Genomic DNA, 13898 nt, shown 5'->3' with positions numbered 1-13898 from the left:
AATTTCAAGGATACAGAATTTTCTTGACTACTTCCACTTTCCCTCACTCTTACATCCTCTAAGGATTTATTTGCATGGAAGAACTCAAGAATATCCATGATAAGCCAGGCTAAGCATCCATCTAGACCCCGACACATCTCCAGCAGCCTCCACAGATAAGGTTATAAAAACAGACCTGGTGTATAGTGATGTTTTCCTACAATAGTTTCTCAAAATATTTGCTAATTGCTGACTTACCGTAATGAGTTGACTCCCATTTTACACCAGGTACTGGTAGAAATCAGGCACAGTGGTCTCAAGGACTTCTACAGTTACCTGGAGAAACCCTTTTCCTTCAGTTCAATTTCTCAACACTTTACCCAGAAACATGTAAAATACCAGATCGAATGAGCTCCATTCTCATATAAATAGGTATAAATTGCCATATTCAGTACAGTTACAGTTGTGTGGAGTCCCTGTAGTCGGCAATAGGACAAAACCTAAGCTGTAGGGCAAAGTGTGCTCATAGGTACCCGAGTAAATCTGAAGCAATCCTGCTGGGGACTGGAGCACCCCAACTCTGGTTGCTACATTTCTGCATCTATACTGCTAAACTCAAATTTAGATTTTTATATTGCACTGTATTGGTCTCCCTCCTGTTTGCATTTACTTGAGATACTGCATTTTCTGAACAGATAAGAACAGATAAGAAGTAGGAGGGAGTGACCCGGCCTCTTTTCTGAAATTTCTCTCGGCCAGCCTAATTTGCCAGTGGTATTTTAGCCTAATCCCGAGTACAGCTCGGTCATTAAACTTTGAGTCACCCCAGGGATTAAGCAGAGCCTGGTTCCTTGCACAGATGACTCGGCGCACCAATAATCCTCCATTTCCACGGTTTACCCACTGTCAGAGCACTGTAATTCTGTTTTTTGAGCTCTGTACAGCATTCACAGTACAGCCTTGTCAGGAAATAATATTTGGGCAGCGAAGCCTTTCCCAAGACCGTTTTGAGAGCTTTATATGTCACGGTGGGCTTTTAGAAGATGTCTCTGTAACAGAAGGCAGGTGTGCAGTTTGTCATCTTCCCTATGGCCGTTTCCTACATGCCACTTGATTGCTTGTGTCGCGAGAGCCGTCCTGCTGGCACTTCAGCAAGCCTTTCTCAGAGTCATTAAATAACGTTGTTCTCCCCTGTGTTATGGATATGTGAGAGGTAGCACTTGGAGCGACGCTGGATTCTCTGTCCCCTCTCATTATATCCGCGTGTGGGGAATTGCATGAAAGATTGACATGACAGTTTTAATGGTATCGCTGCAAAGAGATCAATTGGTTGTAAATTTTACAGTGTCCATGTGCTGCATTGATAACTCCATACAGTATTAAACACTTTCATGACACAATTAATCTTGTATGATACTTTTGAGCTTAATTCAGCTGTGATAGTTTCTGTGATCAGCCACAAATCAGTAGTGATTGATTCTGGAATATCTACTAATTAAAACAGGAACACTGGGGGAAAAAAAAAATATTGCCTACATATACATGCCGAAGACAAATGTGCAAGAGCCAAAGTCTAATGTGATATTAGCTTCTTAGTTTTAATAAATTTCCTTATGCAGAATTCAGAAGCAGTTATTTTTCTAGTCTTTGAGACCAATGGGATCCCAGCAAGAAAATACGCTTGTCACAAGGTTTGGCTCAGGAATTTATCATGAAAGTTGAGTTTTCCTGCGTTGCAAATCTTCAAGGGTTCAAAATGCTATGCATTGAGGGGAAAATGAAAGTTTTCCATGTTTTTCACAACGAACGAAGTAAAACAGCATAGAAGCACCCAGAAGCCCCGACCGCCTGTAGTTCAAGCACTTGTTAGGGATGGAGGACACTGGGGTTCAAGTTGCTGCTTCCCCCATTGGGGACCCAAGGCAGATGTCTGGGCCCTGCAGTGGAGATGAATGCCTGCACTGCCAGCTAATGATACCAAGATCATGATTTTTCACTGTCTCCTGGTGGGACTGACTATATTTTTGCATAATTCTGTAATAACTGGCTACAGACTTTGTCTGAGAAGACCAGTGGTTATGGCACCCGACTGGGATATTGGAGCCCCAGATTTAGTGGTGCCAAATGAGGCAGAAAATGGGTTTGAACAAGAGTTTCCAATGTCCAAGATGAGTGATCTCACTATTAGTCTATTTGCTGGTCTCTTTGGTTTAGTCAGAAATCCCTTATCCTTCACCTGATCCAGCTTTCTTAGAGTTTTGTTGAGAGTGATGTGCTTTTGGGAGTAAGTAAGCTTTAGATCAACAGAATGGCTTTTTCCTGCTGGAAAGTGTTCCATCTCGCCAGCGGTCAGCGGATGTATTTTCCAGGGCTTGAAGACTATAGGTTATTGAATGTACTGGATTTGGATATATAGTTCCCTTTGTTATCTGAAATTTCACCTGCAGGGTGGGTAATGCTCATTAGCTCCATTTTGCCTCTCCTAAGAATTCATAATGTATTAATAATCCTGCTGGAGATAAAAATCTGTGCACAATCTGCACTCAGGCAATCAGTGTTATAGTTTTATAGCTTCTTTGTATGTCTACTAATCCTACAACATACAAAGTCTCCTCTGAGTCCTGACCCTGCGTTTCTCACCCTCCTCCTTCGGTTTGGCACCTGCAATGTGACACTGCAGCTGTCCTGCGGAGCCACTGCTCTGGACCACCGGTGCTTCAAATTGTTTATTCGCTATCAGAGTTCCCTGTTATGACTTGAACACCGGCATGGCAATATTTGCTGTGCCAGTTTATTCTGCACAGCCGGGATGCTTTCATTCCTTTGCTCTTTAATTGCTGTTAATTTTGCTGTTTAATGCAGTTGCCTGAACTGAAACTTTCGCTAGTTTGAACTTGCCTGAAATGAAAGGAAAAGACAGCGCCCGCCCTGAAACTGTCTTAGCTAAATTCGTTGGAGGAGTGGTTACATTTTGCGGACTAATTTCTTTGAGCTGCAGACTCCGGGTGCTTGGTTTGGTGCGGGCTCCAGCCCAGCTCTCCTTCCCGTCTTCTTGGATGTGCTCTGGGGGCATTTTCGGCTACTGAGACTGTCCAGGTTTGCCCAGGTTTGCCAAGTGTGGTCCGGGCTTTGAACAGTCTGCTGGCATCGGTGCTGATGCTCTGGGTGATTAAACAACTCCTTGATCCCCTAATTATTTAACCTATATTTAAGCCCAGATAGTGCAGCCCTTGTGCACCCCTGTGTATTCTTTCGTGGAAATCCTGCCTCTGCATCCCGAAGGGCAAGCTTGCCGAGAAAGCCTGCAGGTTTTACACCTGAGGGGATGAGGAGGCAGTATAGTCTTTAAACCAGACCTCTGCTTCATCTGTTTCTGGAGATGGGTAAGAATTGGGACAACTCCAGGCGCAAGGCAGAATAACTGCCCGGTGTCTGTCCTCACCTGCATTGACTTGCCGTGGTTTCTTGGGAACCACTTTTTAGCCACGACTTCCCAGAACACGCTGCACTCCCAGACTGGTTTCTGGTCTCCCGGGAATGGCCTGGGACCCGCCAGTGCACAGACCTTTACGCCAATCTTAGCCTCAGGTTCTGTGTGGCTTTGAGTTGTCCCTTCCAGACAGCCCAAACAGGGGAGCTATAGAAAGCATTTCAAAATAAATGCATTAAAATAAAGCCTAAGCAAAGCTCATGGACATCACAGACAAGTGTTAAACATCACCCCTCAGTTGCCTGACTTTCAATACTACAGGCTGTGCACATTATGAATGAAGAATTCCAGCAAAGATTTCATACTCTTCGTAAAATGCGTCATTATTCTGTATCATTTTGCAAATGATAACTAAAGGCAGAGAATGCAAACGATGATGTCAAGGTAAATATTTTATTAAGAACCATACTAAGAGGGAAGCAAAGGGCAAAATTTCAAAAGGTAGAAATAAAAGAGGATCTTCTTTGCTTTTGTACAGGTGTACCAAAATTCCCGAAAGAAAAAATTGAGCCCCTTGATGTGGAACATGGTGATTCTGTGATTTTGCACTGTAACCCCCCAAAAGGCATCCCGCCTTTGCATATCTATTGGATGAATATTGGTAAGTAAACAATTTTTACACAATTCATGTGAGGAGACTCAAAGCATTTGTCTTCCAGAGCAGTTTCATTACAGATTCATAATTGATGAGAATGGTAATTGTGCAAGCGCTTAGGAAAAAAGATCTAGATATTGGAAAACAAAATTGAAAAATGGAGACTGGAGATATGTTTTTACATAACACAAAGTTAAACTGTAGAGTGCATTGACACAACATATTATTAAACATGAGATATCAGAAAGCTTACATGTCGGTAAATGAGTCTACCAGTAACGAGGACTACTGCATTTGCAGTAGAGAAGATAAAATGTGTCTATATATTATTTCTATCATTATTATTTTCCTCTTTTCATAAACAAATGGTTGATTTATGATACTAAGGAAAAAAAAAATCTGTCAGGTATGTATTATTAATTCCTTGCAGGTTTCTATCACGTTGTTCTTCAGCATTGGTGTTCTGCAGGGCTTTCTGGCTCTTGGGAAGCAAAGTAACTCAGATTGCCTCCATGACATGACGGGTTTGTTGCTGATGCTGACCAAGAACTTGCAGAGACAGGGTGCCAGAGTAAACCTCTGATCTTATAAGGCAGCCTCTCTACTCCTGACATACGTGTTTAGCACAGACCGGCGTTTGGCTGGATCAACGACGAGACAGTGCAGCAACCTTAGCTCATCCTAACACTCCCCTGCCGTAATCTGCAGTTACGGGCGAGCAAAGTGCTTGGGAGACTGGCCATGGGGGACACCTGTAAGTGGTGACCTCCGTGTCATCATTACAGGCCTTTGTATCGGGGAGAGGCGCTGGAAATTCCCTTTGACCTGAGCAGAAACATCGTACCGAGTACTTTTAATGATCCATACTTCATTATCAATTATTTTTTCATGTATTTCATGCATAAACATATTACTATATAGATAAATATTTATTAGCAATTATCAATCTTATGTTGAATATTGGTTAATAACCCATCGGTTATGCTGGATCTTCTGCTTCTTTCACGTCAAAGTTATATTCTCTGTCTGGAAGCGAACATATGACAGGAGAGCATTAGCAGTCATATTGGTGAAACAGCCCAGTATCATTACCATATCATAATTATTTTTTCTTGCTAGATTTGCAGCACATTCCGCAAGATGAAAGGGTCTCCATGAGCCTTAAGGGAGATCTCTACTTTGCGAATGTGGAAGAAAATGACAGTCGGAGTGATTATTGTTGCTTTGCAGCGTTTCCAAGACTGAGGACAATTGTACAGAAAATGCCAATGACGCTGAAGGTTTCCCGTTGTAAGTCTGTGGATGAGTAGTTTCTTATTTTCTGTTGTTTTTTCTTTTTTAACTCCCCAGGCATCAGCAAATGCAGATGGGCGCCCTGTGTCTCTGATGCCATTCTCTCTGAAGAAAATGCATGTTACTGTGCTTATTCCTGCATTATTAACCTTACTCTAAGGGCTAAATTCAACTGATAAAAGCTTTTTGCAGCTGCTGGGTCCCAAAAACGCCTCGTTCTTCCTCCTGTTCTCCCCTTGGTGAAAGCTAATGATGCATTAGGGAAATCCGCTTCTCTGGCAGTCTGGGGGGTCACCAGGTCTCGAGGACATTGTGTGGCCGCCTCCTCGCTGGGCGCAGGCCTGGTTTGGTGCGGGTGCAGCGGCAGGGTTGGGAAGGATGGCGTTAGGGAGCTTCTCACCCACTGCCTGCCTGCCAGGACGCGGGGAGGGAGCTGTGCCTGGAGCTCTGCCATGGAGGCCTCTTTGCCTTTGCCATCACCATGCGTCAAGATAAAGGGGGCAAGGCTGTCCTTGTCCTTGTCCTTCTCCTTCTCCTTCTTCAAGGAGAAAATGGGCTGCTCTTTGGCAGCAAGCCCTGTAGGCCAGTTTTTTTGGATCTCCCCAGCGGTGACTTCTGTGATGGTCCAAAACAAGCAGGACAGGCAGCCAGTGCTTTCCAGGTCTTTGAAGGCTGCCATGAGCATCAATAGTGACACACGAGGCATTTTCCATTTCCTTAGTGACGTGTTGTGTAGGGACCATCAGATTCTATTTATTTATTTATTTAAGCGGATCTGTATTCCTGTGGTCTCCAAGGGTCTCCTACAAAAGATGGTTTCAGGTGCTGCCCCAGCGCCTCACCGGGGTGTGTGGGCTTTGCTGTCCCATCCTCCTACATGTGCATTTGTTGGGTGTATACCCTCCTGCTGCCATATCAAACCGCTAATTCCAGCTGCGTAAAGCCACTGAACACAAGGGGTATATGGGTAGCAGTGTTAGAAACAGAGGAGAAGAATACAAATATCCAAGCAAAAAACCCCCCCACGCTCTCAGCTGCATTAAATCAGCAAAGCCCGATAGAAGCCGCTGGAACTAAGGCAGCTTATAACAGCTGGAGATCCATCCCGCTTTGCTGGAATCTCTTTTGGCTGTAATAGTTTCTGGTATCACTTGTACCACTCACCGGGGCTGCCTGTGTCCTTAATATCAGTCTTCTGTTTCACTAATACTTCTGACCTTTCGGGCTTATACAGCCCAGAAAGCCAAGGAGATTTTTCTTCATGAATGAAAATCTAATATTTAATATATTATTTTGAGAGTTTTCTTGTTGGGATAAAAAGATAAAGGATTAATAGTGGCTTTGTATATCTTAATGCTTGCTTAAACCATATCTTGGGATAATAATTGTGAGAAAAATATCAAAATGAAATGTTGCTCTCCGTAGCTTTTCTAATGGGTCCAGTCCCACCCATGTGCACACAGAGATTAGAGAAAAATGAGATGGGGTTTGACTGTGGGGCCTCTGGTAGCCCTGGCAGTGGCCCAGCAAAACACTGCAGTGTGTGCACCTTGCCATCAAAGCCACGGGACTGGGTGCAGGCAAAAGCGCGAGGAATATACTTAAAGGGTTTTGTAAAATCAGCTCAATCCTTCCTGTGCCAAGTCCCTGTTGAGGGACTGTATTAAAAAAAAAAAAAAAAACCACATAGAAAAACTGAAACAATAAGAAAAAAAGAGACTGGGTAAATTTTATAAAATTTCCTTACAGTGGTTACTTAGGGTTTAGTCATTTTTTTTATTATACTAGGTAGCTAGGGTGAAATGATGATAATATCACCCATGAAGTATTTTGCAGAATAATACATATCTTTAAAGGATTTTCTTTATATTTTCATTCATTGTTCATCTGTTGCTTTACTTTATATTTTTTGTTTGTTTCTTTCTTTTATGGCAAAAATTGGGAGGGCATTGTTTTGTTTTGGTTGATTTATTGTTTCTTTTGATTCTATATAAACTGTGCATGTTTCTGTTTGGTTGTCACTTTTATTTATTTCAGTTAAGCATGCTAATGACTCAGGCTCACCTAACGCTGCGGTTACTAAGGGTGAGTTGAATGCATTTGTTATTTAGCCTTTAAACTGAGAATCTACCAGCTGAGATGAAATATGAGCTGCTGCTCTGGAAAAAGAAAAAAAAAAAAAATTCACAAAAGGCTTTTTATTGCGATGGGATGAATTTAAGTGGTCTGTGGAGTACAATTTGCTCATCTTGTACTTTTTGACAGAAATCTGAAGGGTTTTTAACAAAGAGGTAGTTTTCTTACTCAAAGAAGTGGTTCCCCTTTCATAATGTGATGTGAGTAAGGAGGCTGACGTCCTGGGCGTCTCGTGTTATCAGTTCAGAGCAGGAGCCAGGGCTGGGTGCTCCGAATCTCCCTCTGGCATTCAAGAAGACGCTGGCGTTAGGTACCCACGGTCTGAAACCCAGAATTCGTGTCTAAAGGGTCACTCTGGGGCTGCATTACTCCAGGGTGAGCTGAAGGTGGGGATTTACAGAGCTTTAGGTGCTCTGTGTTAATTGTGCCCTGTAGCTCGCGGTAGACGGCAGGTGGTTCTCTTTGGTCGTGTATTGTCCTGTCTGATGCGCGCCACAGGTGAGCGCTGCAACAAGGTGCTTCTCATCCTGGGGATTCTTATATTCCCTCACTTTGTGTCCGTGTCCCCGTCTTTGTGCAGCAATGTCCTGCAAATGTTCTGCTGAGCTTTGTGCAGGCAATGTGGAGAAGTCAGAAGGCAGCTAGCGGCTAATTTGGCAATCCTCCACCCAGTTAGTTTTGTTTAAGAGAAGTAAAAATGAGAGTATCAGTTTTTTGCATGTAGCTCTTGACTGATTTATTTGTTTAAATTGGTTCTGAAAGCCTCTGTTTTCTGAGATGCCCAATTTGAAACTCCCGAAAGACATCATTTTGCTGGACAAGCACTGATGTTTTTTGAAAAACGGGCTCTCCGCGAGCATTTTGGGCTGGATAGCTTGAAGCACTGACCAGAGGTCAAGCCTTGGCCCAGGGAGGCTGAGCACTGTGAGCAGAACAAGCAGGGCTTGTGCCGAGTGACAGCCGCTCAAAACCCCATTTTTCCCTCGGAGAGATGTCTCAGCTCCTGTCGCCGCTCGGGAAGGGGGATGCCTGCCTTTGGCAGCGGGAGGTGGAGGGCAGATGCAAAACGTGCGAGAGTATCCGGAGGCACCAAAGTGTTGTGCTGCAGCTCTGGGCGCTCGTGACACCAATTCAGAGAGGTACAAAGCAAGGGGAGGGGGAAAAAAAAAAATTAGAAAATGGTTCAGAGACATACATGCGGTCTTTTACCAAATCATCCGTAACTGACTATTTTTGAAGAACTAGTACCATTTGGGGACTTATTCATTACTGTGCTAATTGTTATTATAGTGATAACTGGATAGCCGTTTAACTCTATGCATATTTCATCATGAAACCATTGTTTGGCAGGCTGGAACAAATGGTCCGTTGAAATCAAATGCAGGTCAATCTTGTTTTATTATTTTAACAGTCTTCCTTACAAATTGTATCTCCATTACTGTAGATTTAATAATTGTAGCAAGAAGGACAATTCTGTGGGATATTCAAGTCAGGAAAGATGGGTTTTCATCTGAGGTTTAAAAGGTGATGGAGTCAATGCAACAGAGAGATACAAAGAAAGATGGTGTGCACCAGAAGATCAGCGATTGAGAAGACCCAGGTACCAAGACTGGCTGAGGAGGATGAGGGAAAGGGCCAGTGCTTGGAAAGCAGGATGTGAAACTGCAGGAACAGGGGCTTCACCAGTACTGCTGCCTGTGGTTATTGCTGTAGCCATCTTCTCACTGTAAGCAGGAGAAACAGCAGAGTCCTGGATTGGTCTCAAAGTGTATAAATAAAAAAGAAACTTGACAAATTGATGTCTGAAACCTTCTGACAGAAGTAATGTTTGTGGCATTATTGAAGGGTAAGCAAAGGCTCTAAGATTTTCTATCTAACTTTTATTTTATTTTATTTTTTTTAGCAAATTTTATCAAGGAAAGAAAACCCAAACTGCTGATCCCTCCTGAATCTGCTGGCAGTAGCTCATCAGTCACTGTCATCAAGGGAGGTGTCCTGCTACTCGAATGTATTGCTGAAGGGCTGTGAGTAATGCACAATACTGCACAAACTTAATCGCCTTTTGAAATAGACTTGAGCAAAGAAAAAGCTATATTAAAAAATTATACAGCTACAAATGAATATACCTACCTGCCCAAACAATTTTAAATTGAACCTCTATGCAGGGTTTTTCTAAAGTATGCACGCTCCTCGTAAAGCAGCACAGAGCTAGTATGCAGCATTCATGTATCTGTTATTGCTATAGCTTATAAACAAGTAATTAAAATCATATCATGGTAAATATTGATTTCTTTTTTTAGTATTATATAAAATAAAACCCTATTATGGAACTTTTTTCACTATTACTACTTTTGAGATGTTGAGAAGGTAAATAACCTCAGAATTCAGCTTCTGTGGTTTGGCTCACAACCTGTAGTGTCTCTTTTCTAGTTTTGCCAATTCAGTTTTGGTTCAACGCTCAAAAATTATTCAGCATTTTTCCTAAGATCTCAGGTTTTCAAATGCAAAGTTCTCGAGAGATTTTGATGCAAGACACTCATTAAGGAAATACCCCGTTGAGTGAGACTGGTGGCCCGCTTAACCCAGCTGTACTGGGAGATGCTGGCTCGGGAGTGCCTGTGGTCCTGGCCACTTTCTGTGGTCCATTCGCGAGCATCTAGGATTTCCATACAAAAGACGTTCCTTCCATGATGTTCTCACAGACGCCAGTATGTTGAAGAGCAAAGTCCACAACTATGTAAAAAAATGGTGAACCGGAGTCAGCCGTATTGGTTTGATCCTGCTAAAACTAACAGTAATGGGCTAATTTCAAATTTAGTTCCAGTCCCATGTTTCCCGCTTGGGCCCGTTCCAATGCATGCCTCCGGTGCTTTGTGCTGCACGGGTATCTCGAGCTTATTATTGCTATTAGCATTCACGTTAGAGCACTACTCAAGCCCTAGTCCTGGATCTGGTTATCCTGAGCATGGCAGAGTATCTCAGTGAGGAGCTGCTGACTGTAATAATTTAAGGAAGAGTTAAAGTAGATGGGATTCGACGGGAAATCAGGACAATTTTGTTCCTTATTGTAAATAACACAGGACAAAGTAAGGGTAAGTAAGGAAAGGGAATGGATAAATAAACGTTGAGTGCAGTCCCTGCAATGAAGCGGTGAATGCCTCTCCAGACCTTGTTCCTGCTGCAGTAACTCAGACAGACATAAGCTCCACTTGGCCCTCAGTCCAGATTTCCAATTTTTGCTGTGTGCTTGTGGATGCAATAGTCTGCCGCAGAAGAGTTGCCACCAGAGAAATAGGTAAAGCAAAAAATCTCTCCGACCGCTAAACCCACAATGAAAGCGCAGTCACATCTGGTTTGTTTGCGATAGAGCTTTCTGTTGAATGGAGACTTAAATCATCGTCTTCTCACGCTGGATGGCAGAGCTGCAGGTCTGTGAACGCAGACTGTGGTTAGCAGGTAGATAATTCATATTAAAGGCTGTGCAATTATATCCCCTCTATAAAACTCCAAAATCCAGGATATTTATCTGCCTGAACAAACGTGTTTAGGGTATTTTGGTTTTCCATGTGGGCTTGAAAGGGCATTGCTCATTTGAGCTGGCAAGATTATGCCTCTGCAGTTGGTTGCCATTCTGAGAGACGGTGAATTACTTGTCTCTGTTGGATTCACTCCAGGTATCTGCGGAGAGTTTTGGTTCCCTGTTGCAACACTTCCTTGTTTAATTCACTACCCATCAAGCTAATTCGCAGGCGCCCAAACCTCCACAAGTCCACAGCTGTGAGTTTATAGTGTTTTCAAGGTACTTTATAGGTAAATCGCCTCGGAAATACACAAATAAAAATTTTCATGTGCGAGAATTAATATCATGTACAAGAATAGAAAGACAAAAGAGGACACTGTTTATTTTGGGAGGAAAAAAAAGTAAAAAGAAAAAGTAATATTTTTGTTTCATTCAAAATTTTCCAAGAAAATTTTTTAAAATTATTTTTTAAACAGAGGTGTTTTTTTTAAAAATAGCCACTTTTGAAAGAAGACAAAGTACTTGTTTGTTTGATCACCAAACAAACATTTTTCACTGAAACGGTTCAAAAAAGGCAACGTAAAACAACATTTTTATTTGTTAAAATTCCCATTTTCAGCAGAAAAATGATCAGCTTTGCCTATACGTCTGCCAAGCCATCCCACCAAATGTCCATAAACCACGGAAGTGGATGGACTGAGCCAGATTTCAAGTAACTAAGATCAGGGGCAGCCAACTGCAAAATAAGGAATTAATACATTTCCAATCTGTCATTTTTGAAGACTTATAATCTGAACAATGACAGTGTCAGGACAGCATTGCCTCAATACAACACCACGGTAACACAGTGCCTGACAGTGGTACAGGAGCAGGACGAGGACTCGTGCAGGAAATAATAGGATATTTGCACGGTTGTGCTCACTGCTCGTGGAAAACCATGATTTCTTGGTACCTGGGGCTTTGAGTAGCTTGTGCCCGGGCATTTTGCCACGATAACAGATGGACACGAGACTAAGCAGATATGACACTGTGTATGAGCGTCGTGTACGGTGTCGGGGTCGCAAAGCCCAGCTGGGAATGTGCAGACAACAGTCTGTCCCGAATTTCTGTGTCACTGCCATTTGCTTTCTGAAAACGTAAGGAGCATTTTCAGCCGTCTCCAGTGGTTGGCCACCTTTCTAACCAGGCAGGGCACCGAGTGAAGTCACTGTAATGAAGTCTTTACCTCCTTGTCTGTCCTCAAGTGCCCTTTTGGAGCAGGACAAAATGAGCTCCATTCCCTCTCCCACAGACCATGCCAATACGCGTACAAGGCATGCAGCCTCATGCCATGGCCTGGTGTTGGCTGTGAAGAACCTATTCGTAGGGGCCCTTTGAATCAAGAAGCAGCATAGAGTAGCTATAGTATGTAGTATAACCCATAGTATAGCCCCAGTGTTTTAAAAGGCTCAGAAGACTCTGAAAACTTCACATATACATGGCTTAGTGGTAACATGGCAGTGCTAGGTTAATGGTTGCGCTTGAATATCTTAAAGGTCTCTTCCAGCTGTAACAATTGTATGATTCTGTGAAGTCCAGCAGCTCTGCTAACATGAAGTATTACAGCAGCCTAGTATTCAACTCAAAATCTTTTTTTTCTTTCTTTCTTTGCTATTAGCCCAACTCCTCATCTAAGCTGGGTCAAGGTCACTGGGAACTTGCCGAAGGATGAACCAGAAACAGAAAATTTTGGGAAGATACTGAAGATAGAACAAGTGACTGCAGCCGATGAAGGAACATACCAGTGCACGGCAAGCAACCCCATGGGGAGAGCGAAGCACGAGTTCCACGTTCATGTGGAAGGTGCTGAGTACACTTTACTAAGCTTATTCATTTTGAACAGGGAGGTGGTCAAAGGGAAGTGAATAAGGACCTTTGCTAGTGTCACTACATGTAATGCATAAATTCATCTGACTCTATCAATTTGTAGATATTTTAATATCTGTATTATATTTATATCAATATTATATACTTTTATATCTATTTTAAAATGTTATGCTAGCCAAGGACCTGCTTTATAGTTTTGGGAAGCTTGCAGAAAGTAGCATCTTTTAAAAAAAAAAAAGAGAAAGAAAGCAAGCAAGCATTTTTTTTCCTGAACCATGAAGGCTCTACAAAGCGGTGAACAGGAGTACAAATACATGAGCAGATCCAGTACTCTAAAGATGCGAGTTAGTCAAGCAGAGATATTGATGAAATGTCTTGTATTAATCTGAATGTCAGACTGAAAGATCTTGTTATTCTACTTGCTCTTAAAGAATGTGAAAATGGCTACACTGGGCCAGATCAGAGGTACATTTACCTCAATTTCCTTTCTTTGGCTTCCACCAGGAGTGAATGCCTAGGGAGGATTGTAAAAATGGAGTGAGTAAATATTGTACCACCCTTCTGTTCCCCTCCTTCACGTGCTCCCTTGCCATCATTTTTGTATAGGGACAACTTGAGCCAAGAGTGGTTTCTATAGCTCCTGCAAAATATGATAAAATCTTAAGAAAGAAAGTAAAAAAAAAAAAATACTTTCTACTAATTTTTAACAGTTTTAAAAAAATGGAAATATCACCCTTTTTGTCCTCCACTGAGTATCCAAGGCTCATTCCCCCACGCTCGTGCGTACCTGTCGTGGTTTGGGCTGTCCTGTGCGTAGGGTGGTGCATCCCTGTGCCTGAGCGCACACACAGGTCTGGAGCCTGAACAGGGGCAGCGCTGGCAGCTTGTACCTGCGATGTTTGTGCACCCGTTTGGTCGTCATTTATTTATGTTGCTGCTAGAAGGCAGCAGATTAATAAAGCCAGACAAGATACCTTCAAAACAGGCATCTTGGAGAGTGCAGATAGAGGCACGTGGTG

General features: G+C 42.6%; 1 protein-coding gene across 11 annotated transcripts in view; it reads left to right on the top strand.

The window, feature by feature from the left end:
* CHL1 (cell adhesion molecule L1 like) overlaps nucleotides 1–13898 on the top strand; it is a 143228-nt gene that overhangs the window by 90250 nt on the left and 39080 nt on the right. For 10 of the 11 annotated variants that reach the window (XM_063347662.1, XM_063347670.1, XM_063347665.1 and 7 more), the window contains 5 exons: nucleotides 3948–4070; nucleotides 5184–5354; nucleotides 7395–7442; nucleotides 9397–9517; nucleotides 12671–12855. In XM_063347662.1, the coding sequence (XP_063203732.1) occupies nucleotides 3948–4070; nucleotides 5184–5354; nucleotides 7395–7442; nucleotides 9397–9517; nucleotides 12671–12855 (648 nt within the window). The remainder of the gene's footprint in view (nucleotides 1–3947; nucleotides 4071–5183; nucleotides 5355–7394; nucleotides 7443–9396; nucleotides 9518–12670; nucleotides 12856–13898) is intronic. The other variant, XM_063347671.1, reaches the window with a different exon arrangement.

Source organism: Chroicocephalus ridibundus, chromosome 10 (genome assembly GCF_963924245.1).
Source record: "Chroicocephalus ridibundus chromosome 10, bChrRid1.1, whole genome shotgun sequence".
Taxonomy (NCBI): domain Eukaryota; kingdom Metazoa; phylum Chordata; class Aves; order Charadriiformes; family Laridae; genus Chroicocephalus; species Chroicocephalus ridibundus.
The sequence above is the reverse complement of the archived record's forward strand: the minus strand, read 5'-3'. Positions and strand labels throughout refer to the sequence as shown.